Source organism: Choloepus didactylus, chromosome 6 (genome assembly GCF_015220235.1).
Source record: "Choloepus didactylus isolate mChoDid1 chromosome 6, mChoDid1.pri, whole genome shotgun sequence".
Lineage (NCBI taxonomy): Eukaryota > Metazoa > Chordata > Mammalia > Pilosa > Megalonychidae > Choloepus > Choloepus didactylus.
The window spans coordinates 123,484,565-123,512,558 of NC_051312.1; the positions used below are offsets into that span (position 1 = coordinate 123,484,565).

At 36.6% G+C, this 27,994-nt stretch overlaps 1 protein-coding gene across 2 annotated transcripts in view; it reads left to right on the plus strand.

The window, feature by feature from the left end:
• Positions 1–27,994, plus strand: part of ELMOD1 (ELMO domain containing 1) — an 83,196-nt gene that overhangs the window by 28,029 nt on the left and 27,173 nt on the right. The window contains exons 3-5 of one of the 2 annotated variants that reach the window (XM_037841322.1): positions 15,844–15,989; positions 16,127–16,155; positions 16,994–17,091. In XM_037841322.1, coding sequence (XP_037697250.1) covers positions 15,844–15,989; positions 16,127–16,155; positions 16,994–17,091 — 273 coding nt within the window. Of the gene's footprint in view, positions 1–15,805; positions 15,990–16,126; positions 16,156–16,993; positions 17,092–27,994 lie in introns of both variants that reach the window. The other variant, XM_037841323.1, reaches the window with a different exon arrangement.

The window sequence follows — 27,994 nt, forward strand, 5'->3', positions numbered from 1 at the left end:
AAGCACTTTTTTAAAATATTCCTTTTTGGTCAAAGTATATGTCCTAAGCTTCTGCTCTTCCTGCCTCAGTGTTGTCCCTGAAATCTGCATTCATTGTTGGTTCTCTGAGACTAAGCTGCACAGAGTATATAGAACATGTCAGTGTTTTTTGGGTGATTCTATTTTGGGGTGAAGGCCATTTGACTGGAGCTGTGGTTCCAATTATTTTCAAGAGTACTGACTGCCATTCACTCTTCTATTAGTGAAAGTCTCAGAGAAATTTTATATCCTATTAAAATATAAAATAAAGTTAGTCTGGTCCTGAAATGTTAGAAAATAAAGCAGACTTTCCAGAAGATTGGGCTTCTTTTCCTCAAGATGGTGGCCTATCTTTATTATGCATTCTTGCACCTTGCTCTGGCTTCTTTTCTCTAAGCAAATAATTAACGGACTTGCTTCTTTCAGGAAACGATTTGATTCTTTCAATGGCTGCAATTTTACGATTTCTTTTCCCTACTAGTTTCAGTTCCATCCTTGTTTCTGGAACACCTTGGTCAGTTTGGGTGGATTTCATTCTGTTTGGGGGCCATTACTGGTGTTTATCTTAGGTTTTTGAAAACCTCTCAGGAGGTCACTATTAAACAGTTTATAAGAATTGGCATTTGCATTATTGTACAGAATGTTCTTCAGTCTGTTTATCACATCTGTGTAAAAAGATAGTATTTGAAAAATTACTAGCACATTTGCCAGCAAAGCATTTGACCTGATATATTTTTGGTTGCTATGGTAATTAACCCATCTGTTTACACATTCATGAAAAATGGTTATTTATGAATCTCTCCTGAATGTAAAAGTGAAAGAATCATGTTAACAGAAAGCTTAAATGTTAGATGGAGCCCAGAAGTTGGGAGGTCCCTTTGTAAAATGGGGAATGGTGGTGGGCAGATGTCTGTCAAACCTTGCACTACTTAATTCCTCCTTCAGTGTTTTGTTTTAGAAAAACTTGAGCAGCCTCAAAACCAGCCATTTTAGGAGAAAGTAGCATTTGTTTCTGTTATTTTATTGTTTAATTGAATCAGTGCAGCACTGTGTTTGGTGGCGATTATAATATTTTTAAAATCAATTCATATATGATGATTTAGAACTGTTGCAGTGAATATCAACCACTCTAATTTCGCATAGACTCGCACCAAGGATGATGGAACCAGCACATTGCTCTAAGTTAGGTGTTCTGGTATAAATTTTTTACTTGGCATATATATTTTATAACTATTACTTGACATGGGTATTTATGGGAGACAGGCTAGGATAATAGATTATACATCAATAAATAAAATTGAGGATTTCATTGGTAATTGATTTTGAAATAATAAAAAGGAAACTCAATCATTGCCTCTTCTTAGTTTATCATTGCTTTTGGCTTAAGTTTTACTTTTAATGTTTTTAAATTAAGTTATAATATATGTGTATATACTATATATTAATGTTCATGGGATTTGGAAGGATGAGAAGAGCAAGAAGAAATAACCCTGCATTATCAGCTCTCTGTCAAAAAATTTAGATTACTTTTTTTTTTTTTTTTTTTTTTTACAAAACAAATTGTACTTTCGATTGTTTACAGTACCATTACATAGTTGTACATTCATCACCTAAATCAATCCCTGACACCTTCATTAGCACACACACAAAAATAACAAGAATAATAATTAGAGTGAAAAAGAGCAATTGAAGTAAAAAAGAACACTGGGTACCTTTGTCTGTTTGTTTCCTTCCCCTACTTTTCTACACATCCATCCATAAACTAGACAAAGTGGAGTTTGGTCCTTATGGCATTCCCAATCCCATTGTCACCCCTCATAAGCTACATTTTTATACAACTGTCTTCGAGATTCATGGGTTCTGGGTTGTAGTTTAATAGTTTCAGGTATCCACCACCAGCTACCCCAATTCTTTAGAACCTAAAAAAGGTTGTCTAAAGTGTGCGTAAGAGTGCCCGCCAGAGTGATCTCTCGGCTCGTTTTGGAATCTCTCTGCCACTGAAGCTTATTTCATTTCCTTTCACATCCCCCTTTTGGTCAAGAAGATGTTCTCCATCCCACGATGCCGGGTCTACATTCCTCCCCGGGAGTCATATTCCACGTTGCCAGGGAGATTCACTTCCCTGGGTGTCTGATCCCACGTAGGGGGGAGGGCAGTGATTTCACCTTTCAAGTTGGCTTAGCCAGAGAGAGAGGGCCACATCTGAGCAACAAAGAGGCATTCAGGAGGAGACTCTTAGGCACAAATACAGGGAGGCCTAGCCTCTCCTTTGCAGCAACCGTCTTCCCAAGGGTAAAACTTATGGTAGAGGGCTCAACCCATCAAACCACCAGTCCCCTATGTCTGTGGTCATGTTAGCAACCATGGAGGTGGGGTAGGCGAATACCCCTGCATTCTCCACAGGCTCCTCAAGGGGGCACTACATCTTTTTTTTTCCTTGTTTTTTTTTTTTTTTTAACTTTCCCTTCTTTTTTAAATCAACTGTATGAAAAAAAAGTTAAAAAGAAAACAAACATACAATAAAAGAACATTTCAAAGAGACCATAACAAGGGAGTAAGAAAAAGACAACTAACCTAAGATAACTGCTTAACTTCCACCATGTTCCTACTTTACCCCAAGAAAGTTACATAATATAGCAACATTTCAGTGAACTTGTTCCTACTACATCCATCAGAAATTAACAGACCATAGTCATTTCTGGGCATCCCCAGAACGTTAAATAGCTTATCTGTTCTTCTTGGATTATTGTTCCCCCTTCCTTAATTGCTCTCTACTGCTAGTTCCCCTACATTCTACATTATAAACCATTTGTTTTACATTTTTCAAAGTTTACATTAGTGGTAGCATATAATATTTCTCTTTTTGTGCCTGGCTTATTTCACTCAGCATTATGTCTTCAAGGTTCATCCATGTTGTCATATGTTTCACCAGATCGTTCCTTCTTACTGCCGCGTAGTATTCCATCGTGTGTATATACCACATTTTATTTATCCACTCATCTGTTGAAGGACATTTGGGTTGTTTCCATCTCTTGGCAATTGTGAATAATGCTGCTATGAACATTGGCGTGCAGAGATCTGTTCGTGTCACTGCTTTCCGATCTTCCGGGTATATACCGAGAAGTGCAATCGCTGGATCGAATGGTAGCTCTATATCTAGTTTTCTAAGGAACCGCCAGGCTGACTTCCAGAGTGGCTGAACCATTATACAGTCCCACCAACAATGAATAAGAGTTCCAATTTCTCCACATCCCCTCCAGCATTTGTAGTTTCCTGTTTGTTTAATGGCAGCCATTCTAACCGGTGTTAGATGGTATCTCATTGTGGTCTTAATTTGCATCTCTCTAATAGCTAGTGAAGCTGAACATTTTTTCATGTGTTTCTTGGCCATTTGTATTTCCTCTTCAGAGAACTGTCTTTTCATATCTTTTGCCCATTTTATAATTGGGCTGTCTGTACTATTGTCATTGAGTTGTAGGATTTCTTTGTATATGCAAGATATCAGTCTTTTGTCAGATACATGGTTTCCAAAAATTTTTTCCCATTGAGTTGGCTGCCTCTTTACCTTTTTGAGAAATTCCTTTGAGGTGCAGAAACTTCTAAGCTTGAGGAGTTCCCATTTATCTATTTTCTCTTTTGTTGCTTGTGCTTTGGGTGTAAAGTCTAGGAAGTGGCCGCCTAATACAAGGTCTTGAAGATGTTTTCCTACATTATCTTCTAGAAGTTTTATGGTACTTTCTTTTATATTGAGATCTTTGGTCCATTTTGAGTTAATTTTTGTGTAGGGGGTGAGGTAGGGGTCCTCTTTCATTCTTTTGGATATGGATATCCAACTCTCCCAGCCCCATTTGTTGAAAAGACCATTATGGCTCAGTTCGGTGACTTTGGGGGCCTTATCAAAGATCAGTCGGCCATAGATCTGAGGGTCTATCTCTGAATTCTCAATTCGATTCCATTGATCTATATGTCTATCTTTGTGCCAGTACCATGCTGTTTTGGCAACTGTGGCTTTATAATAAGCTTCAAAGTCAGGGAGTGTAAGTCCTCCCACTTCGTTTTTCTTTTTTAGAGTGTCTTTAGCAATTCGAGGCATCTTCCCTTTCCAAATAAATTTGATAACTAGCTTTTCCAAGTCTGCAAAGTAGGTTGTTGGAATTTTGATTGGGATTGCATTGAATCTGTAGATGAGTTTGGGTAGAATTGACATCTTAATGACATTTAGCCTTCCTATCCATGAACATGGAATATTTTTCCATCTTTTAAGGTCCCCTTCTATTTCTTTTAGTAGAGTTATGTAGTTTTCTTTGTATAGGTCTTTTACATCTTTGGTTAAGTTGATTCCTAGGTACTTGATTTTTTTAGTTGCTATTGAAAATGGTATCTTTTTCTTGAGTGTCTCTTCAGTTTGTTCATTTCTAGCATATAGAAACATTACTGACTTATGTGCATTAATCTTGTATCCCGCTACTTTGCTAAATTTGTTTATTAGCTCTAGTAGGTGTATCGTTGATTTCTCAGGGTTTTCTAGATATAAGATCATATCATCTGCAAACAATGACAGTTTTACTTCTTCTTTTCCAATTTGGATGCCTTTTATTTCTTTGTCTTGCCGGATTGCCCTGGCTAGCACTTCCAGCACAATGTTGAATAACAGTGGTGACAGCGGGCATCCTTGTCTTGTTCCTGATCTTAGAGGGAAGGCTTTCAGTCTCTCACCATTGAGTACTATGCTGGCTGTGGGTTTTTCATATATGCTCTTTATCATGTTGAGGAAGTTTCCTTCAATTCCTACCTTTTGAAGTGTTTTTATCAAAAAGGGATGTTGGATTTTGTCAAATGCTTTTTCAGCATCTATTGAGATGATCAATTGATTTTTCCCTTTCGAGTTTTTAATGTGTTGTAATACATTGATTGTTTTTCTTATATTGAACCATCCTTGCATGCCTGGAATGAACCCCACTTGGTCATGGTGTATGATTTTTTTAATGTGTCTTTGGATTCGATTTGCAAGTATTTTGTTGAGGATTTTTGCATCTATATTCATTAGGGAGATTGGCCGGTAGTTTTCCTTTTTTGTAGCATCTTTGCCTGGTTTTGGTATTAGATTGATGTTAGCTTCATAAAATGAGTTAGGTAGTGTTCCATTTTTTTCAATGTTTTGAAAGAGTTTGAGTAAGATTGGTGTCAGTTCTTTCTGGAAAGTTTGGTAGAATTCACCTGTGAAGCCATCTGGCCCTGGGCATTTATTTGTGGGAAGATTTTTGATGACTGATTGGATCTCTTTGCTTGTGATGGGTTGGTTGAGGTCTTCTGTTTCTTCTCTGGTCAGTCTAGGTTGTTCATATGTTTCCAGGAAATTGTCCATTTCTTCTACATTATCCAGTTTGTTGCCATACAGTTGTTCATAATATCCTCTTATAATTTTTTTAATTTCTTCAGGATCTGCAGTTATGTCACCTTTTTCATTCATTATTTTGTTTATATGGGTCTTCTCTCTTTTTGATTTTGTCAGTCTAGCTAGGGGCTTGTCAATCTTGTTGATCTTCTGAAAGAACCAACTTTTGGTGATATTTATCCTCTCTATTGTTTTTTTGTTCTCTATGTCATTTATTTCTGCTTTAATCCTTGTTATTTCTTTTCTTCTACTTGGTTTAGGATTGGTTTGCTGTTCATTTTCTAGCTTCTTCAGTTGATCCATTAGTTCTTTGATTTTGGCTCTTTCTTCCTTTTTAATATATGCGTTTAGTGCTATAAATTTCCCCCTTAGCACTGCTTTTGCTGCATCCCATAGGTTTTGGTATGTTGTGTTCTCATTTTCATTCGTCTCTATATATTTAGCAATTTCTCTTGCTATTTCTTCTTTAACCCACTGATTGTTTAGGAGTGTGTTGTTTAACCTCCAGGTATTTGTGAATTTTCTAAGTCTCTGATGGTTATTGACTTCTAATTGTATTCCATTGTGGTCAGAGAATGTGCTTTGAATAATTTCAATCTTTTTAAATTTATTGAGGCTTGTTTTATGTCCCAGCATATGATCTATTCTGGAGAAAGTTCCGTGAGCACTAGAAAAGTATGTGTATCCTGGTGATTTGGGATGTAATGTCCTGTATATGTCTGTTAAATCTAATTCATTTATCAGATTGTTTAGGTTTTCAATTTCCTTACTGGTCTTCTGTCTGGTTGATCTATTAGATTACTTTTTATACCCTGTAGACCTTCCCACAGATGGTGGACAATGTAGGCAGTTTTTGAATTGAACCAAGGAGAAGGTCATGTAAGCATAGCTTAAGTAAATCAGGTGGTAATTCCTGAGTTCAGCAAATATATTATGAAGAATTAGGCATTGACTTTCACCAAGAACAATTCCAGCATTATTCAGAAGCCCACGGAGTGATTAATCCATCAACTTCTGAGATGCTCTACAATGAAATTCCCAGAAGAAATTAGATTAATCTTAAATGAGCCAGGTTGCAGGAAAAAATGGATTTTTAATCCACATTTAAGGTGCTGATGCCCATACTCTGCTCCCTCCAGCTCATTCTTTGCTACAACCAGGTATATTAATGGCACAACTATTCAAAGCATAAAGGGAGTGGAGAAAATATTTTGCTTGTTTAAAAAAAATCACATGAGGTATTAGAAATAAATGCCATAGGATTGGATACCCAGCCACATGATGTGTTTTAGATTGCTAGTAGGTATGGGTTATTAGATAAGTACCCCATAGTGTCTGGCTTTAGCTGTGGTCTGCATTAAAATTACACAAGGGTTGTGGATAAGAAAGTGTGTCTATGTGTGATAAGAAAAGGAGGGGCCCCTTTTTGAGTCCCAAACAGAACCGAGGCTTTGAAGCAGTTAAGGGATTTTTAAAATTTTTTTTTAATATTAACGATTAGGTAAATATAGGCTTTCAGTGGTCAAGAGCATGTTGAGTGCCAAGTGTTTTATGTTGTTTTTATTTTCTTTTCGTAACAATCATAATTATGTTGGAATTAATGTCCCCATTTTACAGAAGAGGACAGTGAGGCTTAGTGAAATTAAATGGCTTATCCAAGGTCACATATGTAAGTGAAGGCAGGCTTGTCTGACTCCAGAGCTGTTTCTCAGGATTTCTGTGTCATATATACTTTTGCTGTGTGCCTACCATTGAGGCGTGTGAGTGAGACAAAAATGAATTCGATATGGTCTCTGCCCCAAGGTAGCATAAAAAGAAATATGATCAGTGGGCAACAGGGATTTTGTGAAAGGAATATTCAGGGAAGGCTCCACTGAGGTGATGACAAGGGAAAGGGAGGAGTAGGATTTTAATATTTTCAAATAAGAATAGAGGGTATGGGATGTGGAGAAGACACTGTGAAAAGAGGCTGAGAAATACAACCAGTTACCACCAACAGCAGGGGGTCCAAGTTTGTTGGATGTCAACCCCATTTAGAGAGAGTAGAAGACAAAGTTGGAGACAGTTCTTGGATACCTTGCAAGCCCAATACAGAACAGTCCGGAGCATGGTTACATTTTCACCCAGATTTAAAGTGGACCTCAAAGAGAAGAGTCGGTCAGAAGATTCTTTTTTCCCTTTTAACACATCTAGTCTTCTCTTACAGCTAGAAATCTAGTCATTCTCTTCACCTTATAAAAGAGATCCAGCAAAGCAAAGTGACTTGCCCAAAGTCACACAGCTCAGTGTGGCAAATTGAGACTAGACTTAAGTCAGACATCCACACACCTCCTTTTCAAAAAGATTTTTCCATTCAGCACTGAGAAATTTCCACTACGTTTGAAGGGCAGAAGATACAGGGACACTGAGTTGTTCCAGAAACTGATTAGCACTGTTTGAGGCATTTATTAAGCTTATGAGATAAAGAACCAAGTCCTGAAAAGGGGAAGGTTTATGGCCTGCACATCCAAATACCTCTCTTGCTGTAGACCTGTAGTCTGGTACTTTTAGTCATAGTCTTCTCTTTTTTTAGCATACAAACAAATACACAGACACCTCGCACATATATGTATATGCATATACACACACACATACACACAGACTCAAATACACATATATCTATACACATATATTTTAAATTATTTTGTTTCCTACATTCAAACATACAAAAATTCTTTCTACACTTTTGCTGAAGTAGTGTCACCTAAATACTTTTCTAGGCAATTTCCCACAGGTGACTCACTAGAGCCTGCCCATTGCCTTCAGGCTGGAGTCAGGGATCCGTTTAGAGCTCAGCCATCTACGTTCCAGCTCTCCTGTCACTTTGCCTTGCTATCAGCTTTTCAGGCTACTCTCTGGCTACTTCTGTTTAGTAAACCCCTGCAACACGGCGTGAACAAGGTTTATGAAAGCCATGGCAACTCAGTAAATGTTGGTTTGAATTTTATTTGCTTAACGAATTTATTTTTCCCTTTTTTTTTCCTGAATTGAGTAAGTCATGCTAATTTTCCATAAACAAGAGTTGGTATTACTGCCCGATCTCAGATGAAGGTGTTTTCTATCTTCTGCTTCTGGGCATTTTTCTTTTACTGAATTATCACACAGCTGTGTTTTTTGTTGTTGCTGTTTTGTTTTGTTTTTAAATTTCTGTTGTGTGATTGCTATATAAAACACAAAATTTGCCATTTTAACCATTTTTATGTGTACAATTCTGTGGCATTAATTACATCCACAACATTGTGCACCATCATCACCAACCATTACCAAAACTTTTTCATCACCCCACACAGAAACTCTTTACCCTTTAAGCAAAACCTCCCCAATCACCCTCCCCTAGTACCTGGTAACCTCTTACCTACTTTCTGTCTCTATGAATTTGCTTATTCTAGGAATCTTATGTAAGCGGAATCATACAGCATTTGTCCTTTTGTGTCTGGCTTATTTCACCTAGCCTAAGGTTCATCCGTGTTGTACCATATATCAGAACCTCATTCCTTTTTAGAGCTGAATAATATTCCATTATATGTATATAACACATTTTGTTTATTCATCTGTTGATGGACTCACACCTATTTTTTAACTTTTTTTTGTTTTTATTGTTTCCTTTACTAAACTGTAAGTTCCTCCTGGGTAGGATGTTGTATGGTTTGCAGTGAAATTAAGTTCTTGACTTGGTTCACTTTTTTCTCTGCCACAATGCTCACTTTTTTTTTCTTCTGTCCTACATAGCCAGTCTTTTGCATTTTAGACTTGTTCAGTTCAATGAAGGAATAAGTAAACTACTTTATTAGTTTCCCAGCTGCTAAAACAAATGCCTGAACAACGGGAATTTTTTGGCTTAACAGTTTCAGAGGCTAGAAGGCTTGCTTCCTCCTGGGGCCGGTATCTTCCGTCTGGCTGGCAGTCTTTGGGTTCCTTGGCCTTTCCATCACATGGCACTGCACATGGCAGCATCTTCTCTTTTCTCTTCAGGGTTCCATTGACTTCTAGCTTCTGGCTGCTCCCATAGCTTCCCTTCTGTGTCCAATTTGCTTTGCTTATAAGGACTTACATTGGTGTAGGGCGCACCCTCTTTCAGTTTGGGTGCAGCTTAACTAATAACATTTTCAAAGGTCCTATTCACCAATGGGTTCACACCCACAGGACCAGGGGTTGGGACCTGAACATGCCTTTAACGGGGAGCATGAGTCAATCCCCAATGACTACCTTTTTTTTAAATCATATTTTTTATTGCAGAATATAACACACAAACATAGAAATGATAACTTTTCAAATGCAATTTAAGAAGTAGTTAGCAAATTTCAAAGAATATTATAGGTTACAGTTCCACAATTTCAGTTATTTCCTTATTGTGAAATATGTATATACAAAAAAGTAATATCTTTCAAAGTATGATTTAACAAGTAGTTATATAGGAAATTTCCAGAGTTCTTAATGGGTTACAGTACCGTAGTTTCAGTTATTTCCTTATTGTGAACTATAACGTATATACAAAAAGGTGATAGCTTTCAACTTACAATTTAACAAGTAGCTATAGAACAAATTTCAAAGGTGCTACGGGTTATAGTTCCACCATTTCAGTTCTTTCCTTCTAGCTATTCTAATACCCTAGAAACTAAGAAAAAGAAAATTATATAGAGATTCATTATTCATAATCCTTTGTTAAATTCCATCTTATCAGCCCAACGACTACCTTTTAATTATCATTTTAAAATTGTTTTCTGATACATTTCAGATCTCTTTCCTTCGGATACTCTAAATCTTGAACTCAAAAGAAATTAATTTATTCATAATACTGAGAATATCCTCTAACCTAGTGGTTTTTAAATTTTTAAAAAATTATATCATCTAGAAATGTTTCTTTAATAGTAATAGGCCCACTTCTCATCCCCTACAGAAAATTTTGAAGCCTAAAATGGATGATACAGCATTAATAATATCCCTTGATGACTTTCTTTTATTTATTTGTTTAATTTTGGTCCTTTTAAAAATGTTTTATTTACCAAAGAAAGTTTTAATTGAGATAATTTTTAAATGCTGTTCTGTCAGAGTATAATGTGTCAGCTGCTTCCTCCTTATTAATAAGTCAAAAAAGTGTCATCCAAATAGTGCAAAAAAAAAAAAAAATCAGACCTTTAAAACTAAATTTTGTGAAATCAGATTTTCAACTGAATAATGACGTCAATTATAAATTAAGACAAAACTGCCCCTTTTTCCTTTAAAGGAAAGGAAAAAACTATTTGTGATTTTAATTATTTTACAATCAGTTCTTGCTCTCTAAGCCCTCAGATAAAATTTCCCTATAATATAAAAACAGTGTCCGTTGCTATAGCAACAGCAATATAGAACTTGGAATAATATAGAGCCACGATAGATTTATCCCCACTAGCCCCTTTATTTTTACTTTTCAGAAGGCAGCATGGCCTCTGGGCTCCACCTGAGCACAGGGTCTTGGGGCCTCTCTCCTGCTGTGTCAGGGGGAAGATACGCTTATTTTTCTTGAGGCCCACAGATGGTTTCTTTGTGCAATGTCCCATTTCCAGTTCAAGTTATCACGTTCTCTCCACCCTCACTTCCTCGGAGGAAGAACTCATTATAAAGAGGGTCCTATTTACTAGGCTAATCGCCTGCTGACAAGTTAATTTCTAACTGACTGCCAATGCCCCCTAATTGGAACTTCACTGCAGCAACTAAAATAAAAAAATGTCATTTCAGAAAATGTGTGAAATACTGGAAACATTGAACAGCTTGCTCTTCTCTATGGCTATCTAAGATGAAAATTATTTCATTTGGGGATTTGTGGTTTGAACAAGTACCGTGATCATTTCTATACATCTCCTTCCTCACCAACAGTATACTTCTTATTTATTACAGGATTTCTTCAAGCAAGAATTAATTTTCTTTAGCACATTCATTGAAACCATTCAAAATAAGCTACTTTTCTCTTACTGTTCCAAAGGAAGACGTCAGAGTCACAAATTTAAGATGATGGAGTAGTGTTGCATGACAGGTACCCATACCCCTTGCTCTGCAGCTCAGAAGCTACCTGGTCCTGGGTGCATCTCCTGCTTCACATGCCCCACCTTGCTGATTGGATTCCTCTAACCACACGTAGTGAAGATGGGATCCATCTTGAATAATTTACATTGGGTGGCTATTCCGGTTCAAGCTGGAGAATGAGTGTTAAATTATAAAAGTGATTATAATGCTTTAGGGAAGAACACTGCTGTGAACGCCATTCACACAGCCATATGCTTTGTTCTGCAGCATATTAATAAATGGCAGCAACAGAAATATTGGAAATAGAACACTCATAGTAGCTCTTATTGTTGAATCCAGTTCTCCCTATGTTAAGCAAGTCATTCATTTTAGGAAGCTACAGCAACTCCTTTTGGAACACTGTCAAAAAGCTGTGAATAAAAAGCAGAAACAAATACAAAAAACCTGCTGCTTGTGCATGTAATTATTGAGCATAGGAGATGGTAATCAGGTTTTTCTTCTGGCAGTCTTGAGAATTTAATTTTTGTTCCTACAAAATGTAACAGATCTTTTCAGGAGTGAGTTGAGACTCTTCCAACAGAACTAAGAAAATGAAGCCTAGTGTTAGGAAGAAAAAAATCAAAATATTCCCCCAATTAAAACTAAGCTTATTGATTTGCTGATTCAGGCCAGGAGGCAAAAAGGAGCAGAGCTATGAACCTCCTGAGCGCAGGGTTCAGTTGGTAGAGGAAGTCTGGCTGAGATTCTTATTCTAAGAGCAAGAACAAAAGGATGGGATTAGTACCTGTGCAGAAGAAAGCAAGTAGGATCTGTCCACAGGTACACTTGAGATGCTCCTCTCTGGGCATGCAGTCAGAAACATAAGGAGGTGAGACAGAGGAAAATAAAAGATGGAAAGGATATCACTGAATTTAGGTAAGAAATAGGGAAAACTCGTCTGTCTGTGTCTTTGTCTCTCCCACTCCCCCTTTCTTTTTCTTTCTTTTTAAACCAACCATTGATTAGCTTAAGAGCATTTAAAGATCTATTTCTTAATTTCTTCCTTTTCAGAGTAAACCTGCCAAACCAATTTGACATTTTCCCCAAATTTCTAATCATTTTTATTGTTTTGTTTGGGCCTTCAGAGGTTTTTCCATAAACTTTACAATTGAAGGATTTAAATAGGTAAAATAATTTAAGAAGTAAGTCCCTGGCGGCATCTGATGGGGGAGAAAGCCATCCTTAGATTCTCAGATGGAAGTTTTGCCAATCTGGTCCTTTCATGATTTGGTCCTTTCATGAGGAAGCATAGGCATTGTTTCTGTCATCAAAATAAGGCTTCCGAAGTGAGGGGTAGCTAGTGTTTCCATCTCTCACCATGACTTACCTGGACTGGGTTTATGGACTAAATGCAGATTAAATTATATCTGCCAAAACATTGTTTGATCTGGTGATCTGACTTGAAAAAAATATGGTATCTAGCATAACAAGTTGGCCTTTTAGTGAAATATTGGTGGGCAATATTGACCCACTAGAAGAGCAAGAAAAAAATTAAAATACATCCTGGATAATAAATAGCATCATTGGGACTATTGGCCTAGAAATTACAAAAGAGTTAGCAGTGTATAAATGTCACTTCATAATTCAAATGGGAATTTCTCTTTCATGATTTGTGATATTGTTTGTGCGATTATGTGAGAGGAATGGGACACACCTCACAGGTGGTGAGCCCTAAGAAATGGTACTTCATCCCTAACCCCTTGCTGTGTAAACATCCTCAGGGGAGAAAAAAATAGGATAAAAGCAAACAGAGCATGATATCTTTTCTCTCCTTTTAAGTAAGGCCATCTCAATGCAAAGCAGTTCCAAGAATATGTTCTCCTCACAAGCAAGGAGGCCAGTTACTGGGAGAAATTACAGTAGAGCTGCAAGCCACTCTACATCTGGACACTTGCTCACACTTAGGATGACAGCTCCAGGTCTCAGGCTACATCTTTGTATAGACCTGTTGAAGAGGTTGCATGGGAAAAACTTTCTGTAACTTAATATAAGCTGTAGTATGGCCTGTTGACTTGTACCCTAAATAGGGTGAGTACCAAGAGACTTCATAAACAATGATCAGAATCCTTTTCTCTAGGAAGGTTTAGAACCACAGGGACCTGAGTATCACGTGGTTTCACTTCTGCTGAAGTCCTCCTGCAGATTTGGAAGAGGCTTTGTTTGAGGAGCCACATGTGAGGCAGACTTTTTTGAAAACTGCACGGGTATCATTAGGACAGATACCATGGAAGCTTTTATCCTTGACTTAATAATAGGAATAATGCCTACCAGTAATTAATCTCATTGCCTTTATAAATGTTGACCAGTTAACAACGATACTGCACAATCCTTTTTTCTGGCAGAGCTATCCATTAGTTGGAAAAATGGAAAAATGGAAAACTAAGTAGAGGTTTTATAAAATTTCTCATTTGTCTAATATTCCACTAAATTTATTTTTAGGGTTACATTTTTTAGGGTGGTACAAAGCTGCTAACCTAAATGCTGACAGTTCTTAGAACATATTTGACTGTAAGAACAATTGAATATTCTTTCAAGAAGAAGACTTCATATTAACTGATTTTACATAGAAATCTTATATGTACCTTTGAATTGGTTTTTGGTGATAATTTTATACATTTTCATTTTTTTATATAAAATAATACGTATTCAAAGTGGAAAAATGAAAATATACTTAATCAAAAAAGAAAACGAATATTACTTATTCCATTTATCAGAGATACCGCTGTTGATGTTTTTGGTGTGTATCTTGACAGTCTTTTTTTTTTTTCCTGTTTATGCATCACCATTAAAATTTTTACTTTATTTTTGAAAGGAAAGATATATCATTCTATACATATTCCTTTGTAACTTTTTCCTACTTGATAAAAGATCATGATTTTCTTATTGATATTCTAAGACATAATTTTATTGCTTGCAACATATTCTGTTTTTTAATTTACTGTATTGGCTAGGTTGCTTGTACTGTTCCCTTCCATTCCCTTTGCATTTATAAGAAATACACCCACTGCCTTTGTACGAGTCAGACTGTTAGAATTTTTATTTTTAACTCAAGGCTGTTGAAGCCATTGGAACCAGAGGATTCTGAGCAAACGAACACGACTGAGGTTTTGATTCCTTTTCAGGGATGGGTCATATCATTGAGGCTATTTGTTAACTCCTCATCTAAAAGGCCCTAGACCACCTTATTTTAGAGCTGGAAGGAATTAGTGAACTTTTGAGTAACAGTGTTTTCTAGAGATCTTTTAGAAAGGAGGTAATGCAAATTACTTTTCCTAATTACTTTTAGGAAATAAAATAAATAATTCTGCCTCCTAGGAATACATAATATGAAGAGAAAATGGTTGAACACAACTAAAATGTTAGCTCCTAGATGATAGACAGACCCTTTTTCCCTCAATAGCTTGACTTTTTGAGACTGAACAGTGCCATGAGATGGGAGGTACTCACATATTTTTATTTAAAAATCAGCATAAAACACAAATTTGCATCTGCCAGAGAAAATCAGCATAAAACACAAATTTGCATTTGCCAGAGACATATGAATAAGTGCAAAATTGGTGATTCTATATGTTGAGATATGATTAGAGAAAGGTAGGGTGTGCAATAAAGAAACCCTTCTTTAGGAGGAGCCAAGACTTCTCAAAAGAGGCAGAGGTTTTGAAAAGTTTAAATCAAAGAATGTCTGACAAAAAGTCAACAGTGCTTGTTCAGGGAAGTGATGAGGAGGCCTTCCAGCAAGTTTAAGGGGTGCTAGATAGGTCAGCAGAAAATACAGGTGGCTACAGAAATTTGTCCTCAAGAAGGAGGAAATGCCTACAGGGAAAGCAGAGGGAGGGAGGGAAGGATGGGAACAAGGGAGGAAATAAAATAGTGCAAAAAACAAAAGGCCATGGAGAGGGGATAGAAATGAGCCAGGGCAAGCTGAAAGGTGCCCATGCATCAGAAAGGAAAGTAGCCATAGCACTCCTTCCCCATGTTTTAAGCAGTCACAGGCAGTGTTTAAGGATTCTGTTTCAAGGTACTGCTTTATTTCCAAAACATTTTTAGGCAAAGGTAAGAAAATAAAGGATTCTAGTGCTTCAGCCTCAGTTTGTTGGAATATCAAATTTATTAGCATTCTGGAGCTGTTTGCAGTCATAGTAAGTGTGTCCAAACAGACCTCGGGCTTCCCAATGATAAGTTTTGTAGCCACCTCAAGTAAAGTAACATGGTGTTAGAAAAATAAAATATGCTTGCAAACCGAGAAGTCTAATGGCTGATTTTCTTCTGGGCTTCTTTTCTTGCTGGTGGTGGTTGCTTTCTTTTCTCTTCCAGAGTTCTGTTGGAAGGGTGCTGTCTTTTGTTTTTGACAGAATGTTGATCCAGGTGTGCCTGTACTTTTACTGTAAGTTTCTGTGGCGCTGTCTGAAATTTGTGATGAGGAAGCTGACAGGACGATGTGAACTGCAGCGGATCTGTTACAATACCAAGCCTGGAGCTTCTAGAACCATGAAAATTGGTAAGCCTAAAATAAAGAAATAAGCAAAATGTAGTGTTGGTGGCATTGAGGGTACCATGTTATACTGCAGAATAGTAATTTTAAACCATTTGTGAAGGATAACTTTTGAATAACTATTTTTGTTATCGCTTTAACAGAAACATCCCTGAGGGATTCAAAAAGTAAGGTAAGAAAATTGTTTCTATATTTTTCAACAACTTTACACGTAAAAAAAAAATTTAGGAACCAAAAGACATACCATTGGCTAAGAATATTAATGCAAACAGAGAAGAAAGAGTTGTTTGCCTGTTACAAACTACTGTACTTTTCAAGTGAGAGAAACCACTGTATGCAAATTTTAGGCAGATTTGTGAAGTACTTATTATTTCATTATTGAATTAATCATTCTTTATACCTCTCTTCAAGTCATAAAATAAATATCCTTTGAAAATAGGAAAAGTATTAACTCTCTGCTATTTATTCAATATCCAAAACATTTAACTTTATTCTCAGTATTTTCTAATAGAATCAAACAAGTCACTATGCTAGCATTTATAGCACATAGTTGAGCATTCACAGACAGGGCTAAAGTCTATTTTCTTTTTCACGATTCTTGATAATTTCATCTTGTTATTTCATTTAGGCATCCTTATGACAATTTCCCTCATGTACCTCACTCTTTATCATAGACATAATGCCCATTAACAATAGCACCATGTTGAGTGAGAAAAGTAAAATATAATATTTCAGCATAAGTAGCTTGAAATAGATGAAAATGGTAAACACACACACACACAACCTTATTTATTTCTGTCTTATGTTAATTACCCTCATCAGGAAATGGCATTACTCCTGTTGTGAAAATGTCAAATTTATTAGAACTCAAGTACACAAGATCAATTTTTGCTTTTAGTTTTCATCCTCATATAGAAGCTTAAGACAAATACTTGAAGCCCCTATCCAGATAGACTCTGCTTTAGTCACTGCTGTCATGACAAGGGAACTGATTCAAATATGTTTTCCAGCTGTTGCAGACTTCTGTGAGCGTTCACCCTGATGCTATTGAAAAGACTATAGACGACATCATGGAATTGAAAAAAATTAATCCTGACATAAATCCACAGTAAGAATATGTTTATTATGTTTAAAATATAGGATACAAGTCACATGGACAACTTCAGTGTTTCTGTAGCAATCTTGCTTCACTTGCTCTTTTGGCCTAAAATAATCATCAAAGTGTTTTGACTTTCAGATGAAGAATAAAGGAAAAAAGAGTGCTTTTCCATGTATGTAAATGGCAGCAACTTTATACTTTTGTTTTGATTTATGTTTATACTTTGAGATGTAATGCGTGTAAGAAATTTTATGGATACCCCTGATATCAGGAGATGTGATAAAAGGAGCCCATTCATCAACAGTGGCTCAACGTGATGCCTCTGTTTTACATTAACAGTAAATGTTCAAATTGTAAATGAACCTAGGCTGATTCTGCTCCATCAGAAATATTCCTTCCTTTCATGACAGGCCAGTCATCTTGGAGACAGTTCCTACCTGTTTGTCAAGAAGACAGATGTGTGGGAGGGAGAGATGGTTTTATATGAAGACTTTAGAACTTAATAATTTAGTCTTCTCAGCTTGGAAGTATTAAAATGCATTTGACAGTGTACATATCATTTAAAATTAGGTCGATGTTTTCTGTTGGGTATAGGAATATTTCACTAAAAGCTTGGGCCAAGCACATTGGGTGGAATAAATTCTGAATTCAGATATATTTAGAGATGGTTTAGGTGGGTAGCAATCAAACTGTCTTTTAGATGTGCATGCACATCTTTTACACATCTTCACATTACTGCTGAGGGAGATTTTTAATTGCCAAAGACAAAGAGTGTAGTTCAGGGGAATTTCAAGTGCACTTTTAAAAGTCTGTTTCAAGGAGGGATTCTACATGCTAGTTATCCAGGGACTCATCACAAAACGCCGCTTACCCCAGTTTCCACAGTGTTTTTCTGCAGCCACTTCAGCTGATTAGCTGCATGTTCCTTTTTCAGCCTTTAAAGGTTGATTTAATTGTGTAGTGAATGTCTTTTTGAAACCTTCTGACATATTTTATTCCCGTGGGAAGGTGATAAGAAGGCAATTCATTTTAAATTAGGTTAAACCAAAAAATTTAAGATTATGACTGGGAATGAAGGGATATAGTCTAATAATCATATTTAGAAATTAGACTAAATTTAATAGCAAATCTCTTCTTTTCTGGTCTGTGAAAGTTATATAAGTTTCTTTCAGAAGCACTTCCTTGCCATCTATTCTTTGTTTTCCTTTACAAAAAAAGTCTTTATAGGTAGTAATTTTATTTTTACACCTCAGTATGGATTCTATTACCATTTTTCCTAATTGATATTGACAAAATCTGAATTTAAAAAATTAGTTTTCTGAGAAAACGAAGAAATAGAAAGGAATGATGTGGGAAACATTTTATAATTTATTAACGTATTCCTACTACTAACCACTTTGTTTTCTGTTTTGGGTTTTTTGTTTTGTTTTGTTTGATAGACATAAATAGTTTATCAACTATATTTCTTCATGCTCTGGATGTTTATACCATAAAGACTTCCTCTTTCCTTTGATTAATTTCTTTAACATTTTATTGTGGTAACATATATAACATAAAATTTGCCATTTTAGTCATTTGAAGCATACAATTCAATGGCATTAATTGCATTTACAATGTTGTGCTACCATCACCACCAACCATTACTAAAACTTTTCCTCACCCCAAACAGAAACTGTGAACCTATTAAGCGATGCTCCTTATTCTCCCTCCCCTAGGACCCTGGTAACTTCTAATCTACTTTCTGTCTCTGAAATTGCTTCTTCTACAAACATCATATAAGTGGAATCATATAACATTTGTCATCTCTGGCCTCTTTCATTTAGCATAATGTTTTCATGGTTCATCCATGTTGCAGCATAATCAGAATTTCATTCCTTTTTACAGCTGAATAATAATCCATTGTGTATGTGTATATGTATATATGCACCACATTTTGTTTATCCATTCATCTGTTGATGGATATTTGGGTTGTTCCCACCTTTGGACCACGGAGAATAATGCTGCTATGATCATTGGTGTACAAGTATCTGGGTCTCTGTTTTCAATTCTTTCAATTCTTTGGGTTATATATCTAACAGTAAAATTTCCCAGTCATATGATAATTCTAAATATAACATTTTGAGGAATTGCCAAACTGTTTTCCACATCAGCTGCACCATTTTACATTCCCATTACAATATGTGAGAGTTGCAATTTCTCTACATCCTTCCCAACATGTATTATTTTCCATTTTAAAAATAATGGCCATCCAAGTGGGTGTGAAGTGGTATCTCATTATGATTTTGATTTGTAGTTCCCTAATGGCTAATGATGTTGAGCATCTTTATTATATGCTTTTTGGCTATTTGCATATCTTCTTTGGAGAAATATCTATTCAAGTCTTTTGCACATTTTTTAAATTAGATTGTTTTTTGTTGTTGTTGAGTTGTAGGAGTTCTTTATTCTGAGTGTTAACTAGTATCAGATAGATTTGCAACTATTTTCTCCCATTCTGTAGGTTGTCTTTTCACTTTTTTGATAATGTCCTTTGATGCACAAAAGTTTTTGATTTTGATGAAATCTACTTTATCTATTTTTTCTTTTGTTACTTTTGGTTTTGGTATAAAGTCTGAAAAACCATTGTCAAATCAAAGGTCATGATGGTTTTCCCCTCTGTTTTCTTCTAAGAGTTTTATGGTTTTAGCTTTTATATGTAGGTGGCTGATCCATTTTGAGGTATTTTTGAATACGGTGTGAGGTAGGCGTTTACCTTCATTCTTTTGTATATCTTACCCAGTTTTCCCAACAGCATTTGCTGAAGAGATTATTCTTCCCCATCTTTCTCAAAAATCAATTGGCCAAAGATGTTTATTTCTGAAATCTCAATTCAAATCTGTTGGTTTATATGTCTGTTCTATGCCAGTCCCATGCTGTTTTTATTCCTTTAGCTTTGTAGTGTTTTTAAATCAGTTAAGTGTGAGTCCTTCGACTTTGTTCTTCTTTTCAAGATTAGTTTGGCTATTCAGGGCCCCTTATCCTTCCATATAAATTTGATGATTGATTTTTCCATTTCTGCAAAGATGGCTGTTGGATTTTGATTGGGATTGCATTGAATATGTAAATTGCTTTGGGTAGACTTGACATCTTAACAATATTTAGTCTTCCAGTCCATAAACACAGAATGTCCTTCCATTTATTTAGGTCTTCTGTGATTTCTTTTAGCAATGTTTTGTAGTTTTCTGTGTCTAAATCCTTTATATCCTTGGTTAAATTTTTTTCCTAGATATTTGATTTTCTTAGTTGCTATTGTAAATGGAATTTTTTTCTTGATTTCCTCCTCATATTGCTCATTACTACTGTATAGAAACATTATGATTTTTGTGTGTTAATCTTGTACCCCACCACTTTACTGAATTTGTATAGTAGCTCTAGTAGCTTTGTTGTAGATTTTTATAAGACTTTCTGTATAGGATCATGTCATTTGCAAATAATGAAAGTTTTAATTCTTCCTTTCCAATTTGGATGCCTTGTATTTCTCTTTGTTGCCTAACTGCTCTGGCTACAACTTCCAGTACATTGTTGAATAATAGTGATGACAGTGGGCATCCTTGTCTTGTTCCAGATCTTAGAGGGAAAGCTTTCAGTCTTTCACCATTTTATATGTTAGCTATGGGTTTTTCATATATGCCCTTATTATGTGAGGAAGTTTCCTTCTATTGCTATCTTTAGAAGTGTTTTTATCAAGAAAGAATGCTGTATTTTGTCAAATTCCTTTTCTGTGTCAAGTGAAATGATAATGTAGAGTTTTTTCCCTTAGTTTTGTTAACATGATGTACTGCACTAATTGATTTTCTCACGGTGAACCACCCTTACATACTTGGGAAAGAACTCACTTGTTCATGGTGTATAATTCTTTTAATGTGTTATTGGATTTGATTTGAAAGTACTTTTTGAGGATTTTTGCATTTTTATTTATTAGAGAGATTGGTCTGTAGTTTTCTTTCCTTGATGTATTTTTATCTGGCTTTGATTTTAGGATGATGTTGGCTTCATAGAATGAGTTAGGTAGTGTTCCCTTCTCTTCAGTCTTTTGGAAGAGTTTGAGCAGGATTGGTATTCATTCTTGGAATGGTTGGTAGAATTTACCTATGAAGCTGTCTGGTCCTGGGCTTTACTTTGTTGTTATGTTTTTTATGACTGATTCAATTTCTTTACTTGTAATTGGCCTGTTGAGATCTTCTATTTATTCTAGAGTCGGTGTAGGTTGTTTCTATAAATTTGTCCATCTCATCTAGGTCGTCTAATATGTTGGCATACAGTTGTTCATAGTATCCTCTTATGATCCTTTCTATTTCTAAGGCATCAATAGTAATGTCCCCCCTCTCATTTCTGATTTTATTTGAGTAAATCTTTTTTCTCTCTTTTTTCTTTGTCAGTCTAGCTAAGGGGTTGTCAAATTTATTGTTCTTTTCAAAGAAACAACTTTTGGTTTTGTTAATGCTGTCTATTGTTTTTTAATCTCTGTTTCATTTATTTCTGCTCTAATCTTTGTTTTCTTCTGCTTGCTTTGGGTTTAGTTTGCTGTTCTTTTTCTAGTTCTGGATGTGCAGTTAGGGCTTGATTTTAGCTCCTTCTTCTTCTTTTTTTTTTTTAATGTAAGCATTTGTGGGTATAAATATCCCTCCCAGCACTGCCCTTGCTGCATCTCATAGGTTTTGATATGTTGTGTTCTTGTTTTCATCGTCTCAAGATATTTACTGATTTGCTTTGCAATGTCTTCTTTGACCCACTGGTTGTTTAAGAGTGTAATTTAACTTCCATATATTTGTGGATTTTCTAGTTCTCTGCCTGTTATTGATTTCCAGCTTCATTCCATTATGGTCAAAGAAGTTGCTTTATATAAATTCAGTCTTTTTACATTTACTAAGACTTGTTTTGTGACCCAAGATATGGTCTGTCCTGAAGAATGATCCATGTGTACTTGAGAAGAATGTATATCCTGCTGATGGGGGTTAAATATTCTGTATGTGTCTGTTAGGTCTACTTCATTTATCATATTACTCAAGTTTTCTGTTTCCTTATTGCTCTTCTGTCTAGATGTTCTATCTATTGATGAAAGTGATGTATAGAAGTCTCCAACTATTGTTGTAGGGATGTCTATTTCTCCCCTCAGTTTTGCCAGGGTTTGCCTCATGTATTTTGGTGCACCGTGTTTACATACATAAATATTTAAGATTGTTATTTTTTTCTTTGGGGATTGCCCTTTTTATTAATATATAATTCCTTCTTTGTCTCTTACAACAGCTTTTAACTTAAAGTCTGTTTTGTCTGATATTAGTATAGCTATCCAAGCTCTTTTTTGGTTACTATTTGCATAGAATATCTTTTTCCATCCTTTCAGTTTGAACCAATTTGTCTTTGAGTCTAAGGTAAGTCTCTTGTATATAAAATGTGATTGGATCATGCTTTGTTTATCCATTCTTCCAACCTGTATATTTTCATTGAGGAGTTTAATCCATTAATATTCAGTATGATTACTGTAAAGGCAGTACTTACTTCAGCCATTTTGTCTTTTGAGTTTTTATATGTCATCTATTTTTGCCCCTCTTTTCCTTTATTGCAACCTCCTTTTCTGTATGGTCGATCCTTTGTGATATATCTGATTGATCCCCTTCTCATTTCTGTTTCTGTATATTTTTTAAGTACTTTCTTTGTGGTTACCCTAGTGTTTTATGTTACACAACTACATCTATAACTTACTGATTTGATAAGATACCAACTTAGCTTCAATATCATATACATTGTCTGCTCCCATATATCTGTTTCCCCTCTTCATGTTGTTTTTTTCCACTTTACCTCTTTATATTTTGCATGTCCATTATCAGCAAGTATGCCTTTTTCTTGTTATTTGTATTCTGACTCTTATAGGAATTAAAGAGTCAACTTGTATATTGGGTTTTACATTTACTCTTTAAGTTAACCTTACTGAAGATCTTCATTTTTCACACTACTCCAAATCACTCTCTCCTGTCTTTTCCATTCAACCTGCAGAACTCCCTTTAGTTATTCAAGTGAGGCTGGTCTTTTGTTGATGAACTCTCTCAGTTTCTGTTTATCTGTGAATCTTTTAAACTCTCCCTCATTTTTTAAAAATTCAGTTTTATTGAGATATATTCACATACCATACAGTCATCTATGGTATGCAATCAGCTGTTCACAGTACCTTCATACAGTTGTGCATTCATCACGCCAATCTATTTTTGAACATTTTCCTTATACCAGAAAGAATGAGAATAAGAATAAAAAAAAAAAATAATATAGAACACCCAAATCATCCCCCCCCCCATCCCACCCTACTTTTCATTTAGTTAGGTCCCTGTTTTTCTACTCATCCATCCATACACTGGATAAAGGGAGTGCAATCCACAAGGTTTTCACAGTCACACTGTCAACCCTTGTAATCTCCGTTGTTATACAATCATCTTCAAGAGTCAAGGCTACTGGGTTGGGTTTGGTAGTTTCAGTTATTTACTTCTAGCTATTCTAACGCATTAAAACCTAAAAAGTGTTATCTATATAGTGCATAAGAATGTCCACCATAGTGACCTCTCGACTCCATTTGAAATCTCTCAGCCACTGCAGCTTTATTTCATTTCATTTCACATCCCCCTTTTGGTCAAGAAGATATTCTCAATCCCGTGATTCTGGGTCCAGATTCATCCCTGGGAGTCATATCCTGCGTTGCCAGGGAGATTTACATACCTGGGAGTCAGATCCCACATAGGGGGGAAGGCACTGAGTTCACCTGCTGAGGTGGCTCAGTTAGAGAGAGAGGGCCACATCTGAGCAACAAAGAGGCACTCAGGGGGAGACTCTTAGGCACAATTATAAGCAGGTTTAGCCTCTCCTTTGCAGTAACAAGCTTCATAAGAGCAAGCCCCAAGCCAGAGGGCTCAGCATATCAAGCCGTCAGTCCCCAATGTTTGTGAGAATATCAGCTACAATCCAGGTGAGGAAGCCCAACACCTCTGCATCCTCCCCCAGCTCTTCAGGGGGGCCCCAAGTAAATATTTTTATTCTCCACCCAAATTACTTTTCTCCCTCATTTTTGAAGGACAGTTTTGCCAGATAAAGAATTTGGGGCTGGCAGTTTTTCTCTTTCCAGACCTTAAATATATCACACCACTTCCTTCTTGCCTCCGTGGTTTCTGCTGAGAGATCCGCACATAGTCTTGTTAAGCTTCTTTTGTATGTGATGGATCGCTTTTCTCTTGCTGCTTTCCAGATTCTCTCTGTCTTTGACATTTGATAATCTGATTATTAAGTGTCTTGGCGTAGGCCTATTCAGATCTATTCTGTTTGGAGTATGCTGAGCTTCTTGGATCTGTAATTTTATGTCTTGCTTAAGAGATGGGAAATTTTCATTAATTATTTCCTCTATTATTGCTTCTGCCCCTTTTCCCTTCTCTTCTTCTGCGACACCAATGATACATACATTCTTGTACTTTGTTTCATCTTTAAGTTCCCAGAGACGTTGCTCATATTTTTTCATTCTTTTCTCCATCTGCTCCTTTGCGTGTAGGCTTTCAGGTGTTTTGTTCTCCAGTTCCTGAGTGTTTTCTTCTGCCTCTTGAGATCCGCTGTTGTATGTTTCCATTGTGTCTTTCGTCTCTTGTGTTGTGCCTTTCATTTCCATAGATTCTACTAGTTGTTTTTTTGAACTCTTGATTTCTGGCTTATGTATGCCCAGTGTTTTCTTTACAGCCTCTATCTTTTTTGCGATATCTTCTCTAAACTTTTTCAATTGATTTAGCATTAGTTGTTGAAATTCCTATATCTCAGTTGAAGTGTACGTTTGTTCCTTTGGGCCATAGCTTCGTTTTTCTTAGTGTAGACTGTAATTTTCTGTTGTCTAGGCATGGTTTCCTTGGTTACCCCAATCAGGTTTTCCCAGACCAGAACAGGCTCAGGTCCCAGAGGGAAGAAATATTCAGTATCTGGTATCCCTGAGGATGTCTCTTAGAAAATTGGTTCCTGTGATGCCTCAGGTCACTGTGCTTTTCTGCCTAGCAGGTGGTGCCTGTTAGCCTATAATTCTTGACTAGTGTGAGGAGGTATGGCCGTGTTCCCCCAGGCTCTGGGGTCTGGTTCTGAATGGAAAGGGCCCCACCCCTTTCCTCTTAGAGAAGATAGACCCCCTAGGGGGAAGTCATTAGCATTTCAATGGTCTCGCTCTCTCTGCTTGTGCTGTCTCCACCCTTCTCTGAGTCACAGCACTGGGAACTGTGATGGCTGGGGCTTTCTCCACTGAGCCAAAAAAGAAACAGATAGTCCCCTTCAGACCTAGTCCAAGGTGACCCTCCGACTCTCCAAAGTCAGTCGTCACCCAAAGCCTCCTGTTTTTGGGGGATTCGTACCTGTAGTGAGCAGTTCACACTCACTACTTAAAACCCCAGTTGAAGCTCATCTGAACTATATTTGCTTGCTGGGAGAGAGCTTCTCTCTGGCACCGCAAGACTTTGCAGCTTGGGCTATGGGGGAGGGGGTCTCAGGACTTGGATCAGCAGGTTTTACTTACAGATTTTATGCTGTGTTCTCGGGCATTCCTCCCAATTCAGGTTGGTGTATGATGAGTGGATGGTCTCATTTGTCCCCCCGCAGTTATTCTGGATTATTTACTAGTTGTTTTTGGTTTTTTTTAGTTGTTCAAGGGGGACTACTTAGCTTCCACTCCTCTCTATGCTGCCATCTTCCCCGTCCTCTAATGTATTTTTAAACTCCATTATTGTGCTGTTCTTCCCCATAATTTGTTTTTTTTTTATGCTTTATAATTCTTCCTTATGCTAACACATTGTCTTCTTTATATCCTGTAGCTTATCTCCTTATTTTCCTTCATATCCTTGAATTGATTTAGGAGATGTATTTGAACTTCTTTGATTAAGTTGTTCTGAATTCTGTGTCTCCTATGAAGTTTTAATTTGTTCCCTTGATTGGACCTTATCTTTCTTAGTATGGTTGTAATTTTTTACTGATGTCTGGGCATCTGATTATCTTGATGAGTTAACTCTGAAGGTCAGTTTCTCCCTCTTGTCTAGGATTTTATTGTTGATTGGCTTTGTGTGAAGACTCTTCTTTGATGTGTAACTTATTCTGGACCTTTAGAGTAGCCTGTGTTTAGCTGTTCAGATTATCTCAGCTCTTCTTCCTCTGAATCTTGCTCTGGATATGGGGTACAGTTTATAAGATTGCACTTTTTGTGTAATTGATTCACCTACAGGAATAAGTTTCCTTTCCTCTGTTCCATCTCCAGAAATCTTGATCTGTTCTATTTTGTGTGTGTGCAGAATTTTCTCTCCAGCTCCTATGATTTGCTTATTCTCCCCCTTATTTTGTGTCCCCTTTTCCTTACACTGCTCAGTCTGGGACCCATCCTGTTTTACATAGTTCAGTGTCCATTCCCCCCCCCCTTTTTTTTTGGTCTATGAGGCTTTTCTGCCTCCACTTTCTTCCCCCTTAGGGTATCCTGCTCTGGAGAGCCAGATGTGGTCAATCCAGAAAGGTGGGTCAATCCAGAAAAATGTGTTGTGCATTTAGGTAGTCCAGCCAGAAGAAACAGGATTGAGTGTGTGCACCTTGCCGACAGTTTTGCTGCAGTCTCTCTCTTCCTCCTCCTACTTGAGGCCTTTTAGTATGCAGCATGACACAACAGCTTGTGTATCACCCTGGGTCTTTGCAGATTTGGGTCCTGATACCTGGATGTACATGGGATTCTAAGTTGCTGCTGTGAGTGGCTCTATCATCTGCATCAGTGGCAGGAGGGACCTGGTCCTTGCTGTCTCTGCATAACTCACAAGTTGCATGGGACCGAGTGAGGGTAAGGGGTCCAGACTGGTGGGTCTGGGATGGAAAAATTTCCTAACTGATCTTGGATATTATTTTTCTTTTTCTTAAATTAAGCATTGAGTCCTTCTCCAGTCTCTGTCATCCTCCAGAGTTCTGAGCAAGTGGGATTTGACCTTTTATTAACTGATTCTGAGGGGAGACTTTTCCAGGGGATTTCTTACATCACCACATTCATGACACTGCTCTCCCCCTACTTACGTTTCTTAATTTAATGTGAATATCTTGTAAACAACATATAGTTAGGTTGTGATTTTTAATCCATTCAGCCAATCTCTTCATTTTAGCTGGAGAGTTTAATCTATTTACATCTATAGTAACTATTGACAATGAAGCACTTTCTTCTACCATTTTGCTATTTGGTCTCCATAGATCTTATATCATTTTTGTCCCTCAGTTCTTCCAATTGTGCCTACTTTCAAGTTTATTTGATTTTTTTGTAGTGTGCCACCTTCAGTCCCTGCATATTTCCTTCTGTATATATTTTCTGTTTTTATTTTCTTTGTGGCTACCATGGGACTTAAATTTGACATCCTAAATGTATAACAATCATGTTTGATTTGATACCATCTTAACTTCAATAACATACACAAACACTATCCCTGTACCCCTCTGTTCCCCTGCTTTTTTGTTGTACTTGTTACAAATTACATATTTATACATTGTGTGTCCATAACCATAGATTTATCATAACTTTTTATGCATTTGCATTTTAGAACCTTTACCAGAGATCTTTATTTCTTTGTGCTGCTTCAGTTTTCTGTCTTGTGTCCTTTTCTTTCAGCTCAAAGAACTCCTTTTAGCATTGCATTAGAGCAGGTCTGATGGTGACATACCCTCTCAGTTTTTGTTTATTTGGGAATGTCTAATCTTTCCCTCATTTTTGAAAGACACTGTTACCAAATATAAAATTCTTATTTGGTACTTGTTTTCTTTCTGCATATGAATATTTCATCCCCTTCTTGCTTCCGTAGTTTCTGATGAGAAATTGAAACTTAATCTTTTTGGTACTTTTGTATATAGCATGTATGTA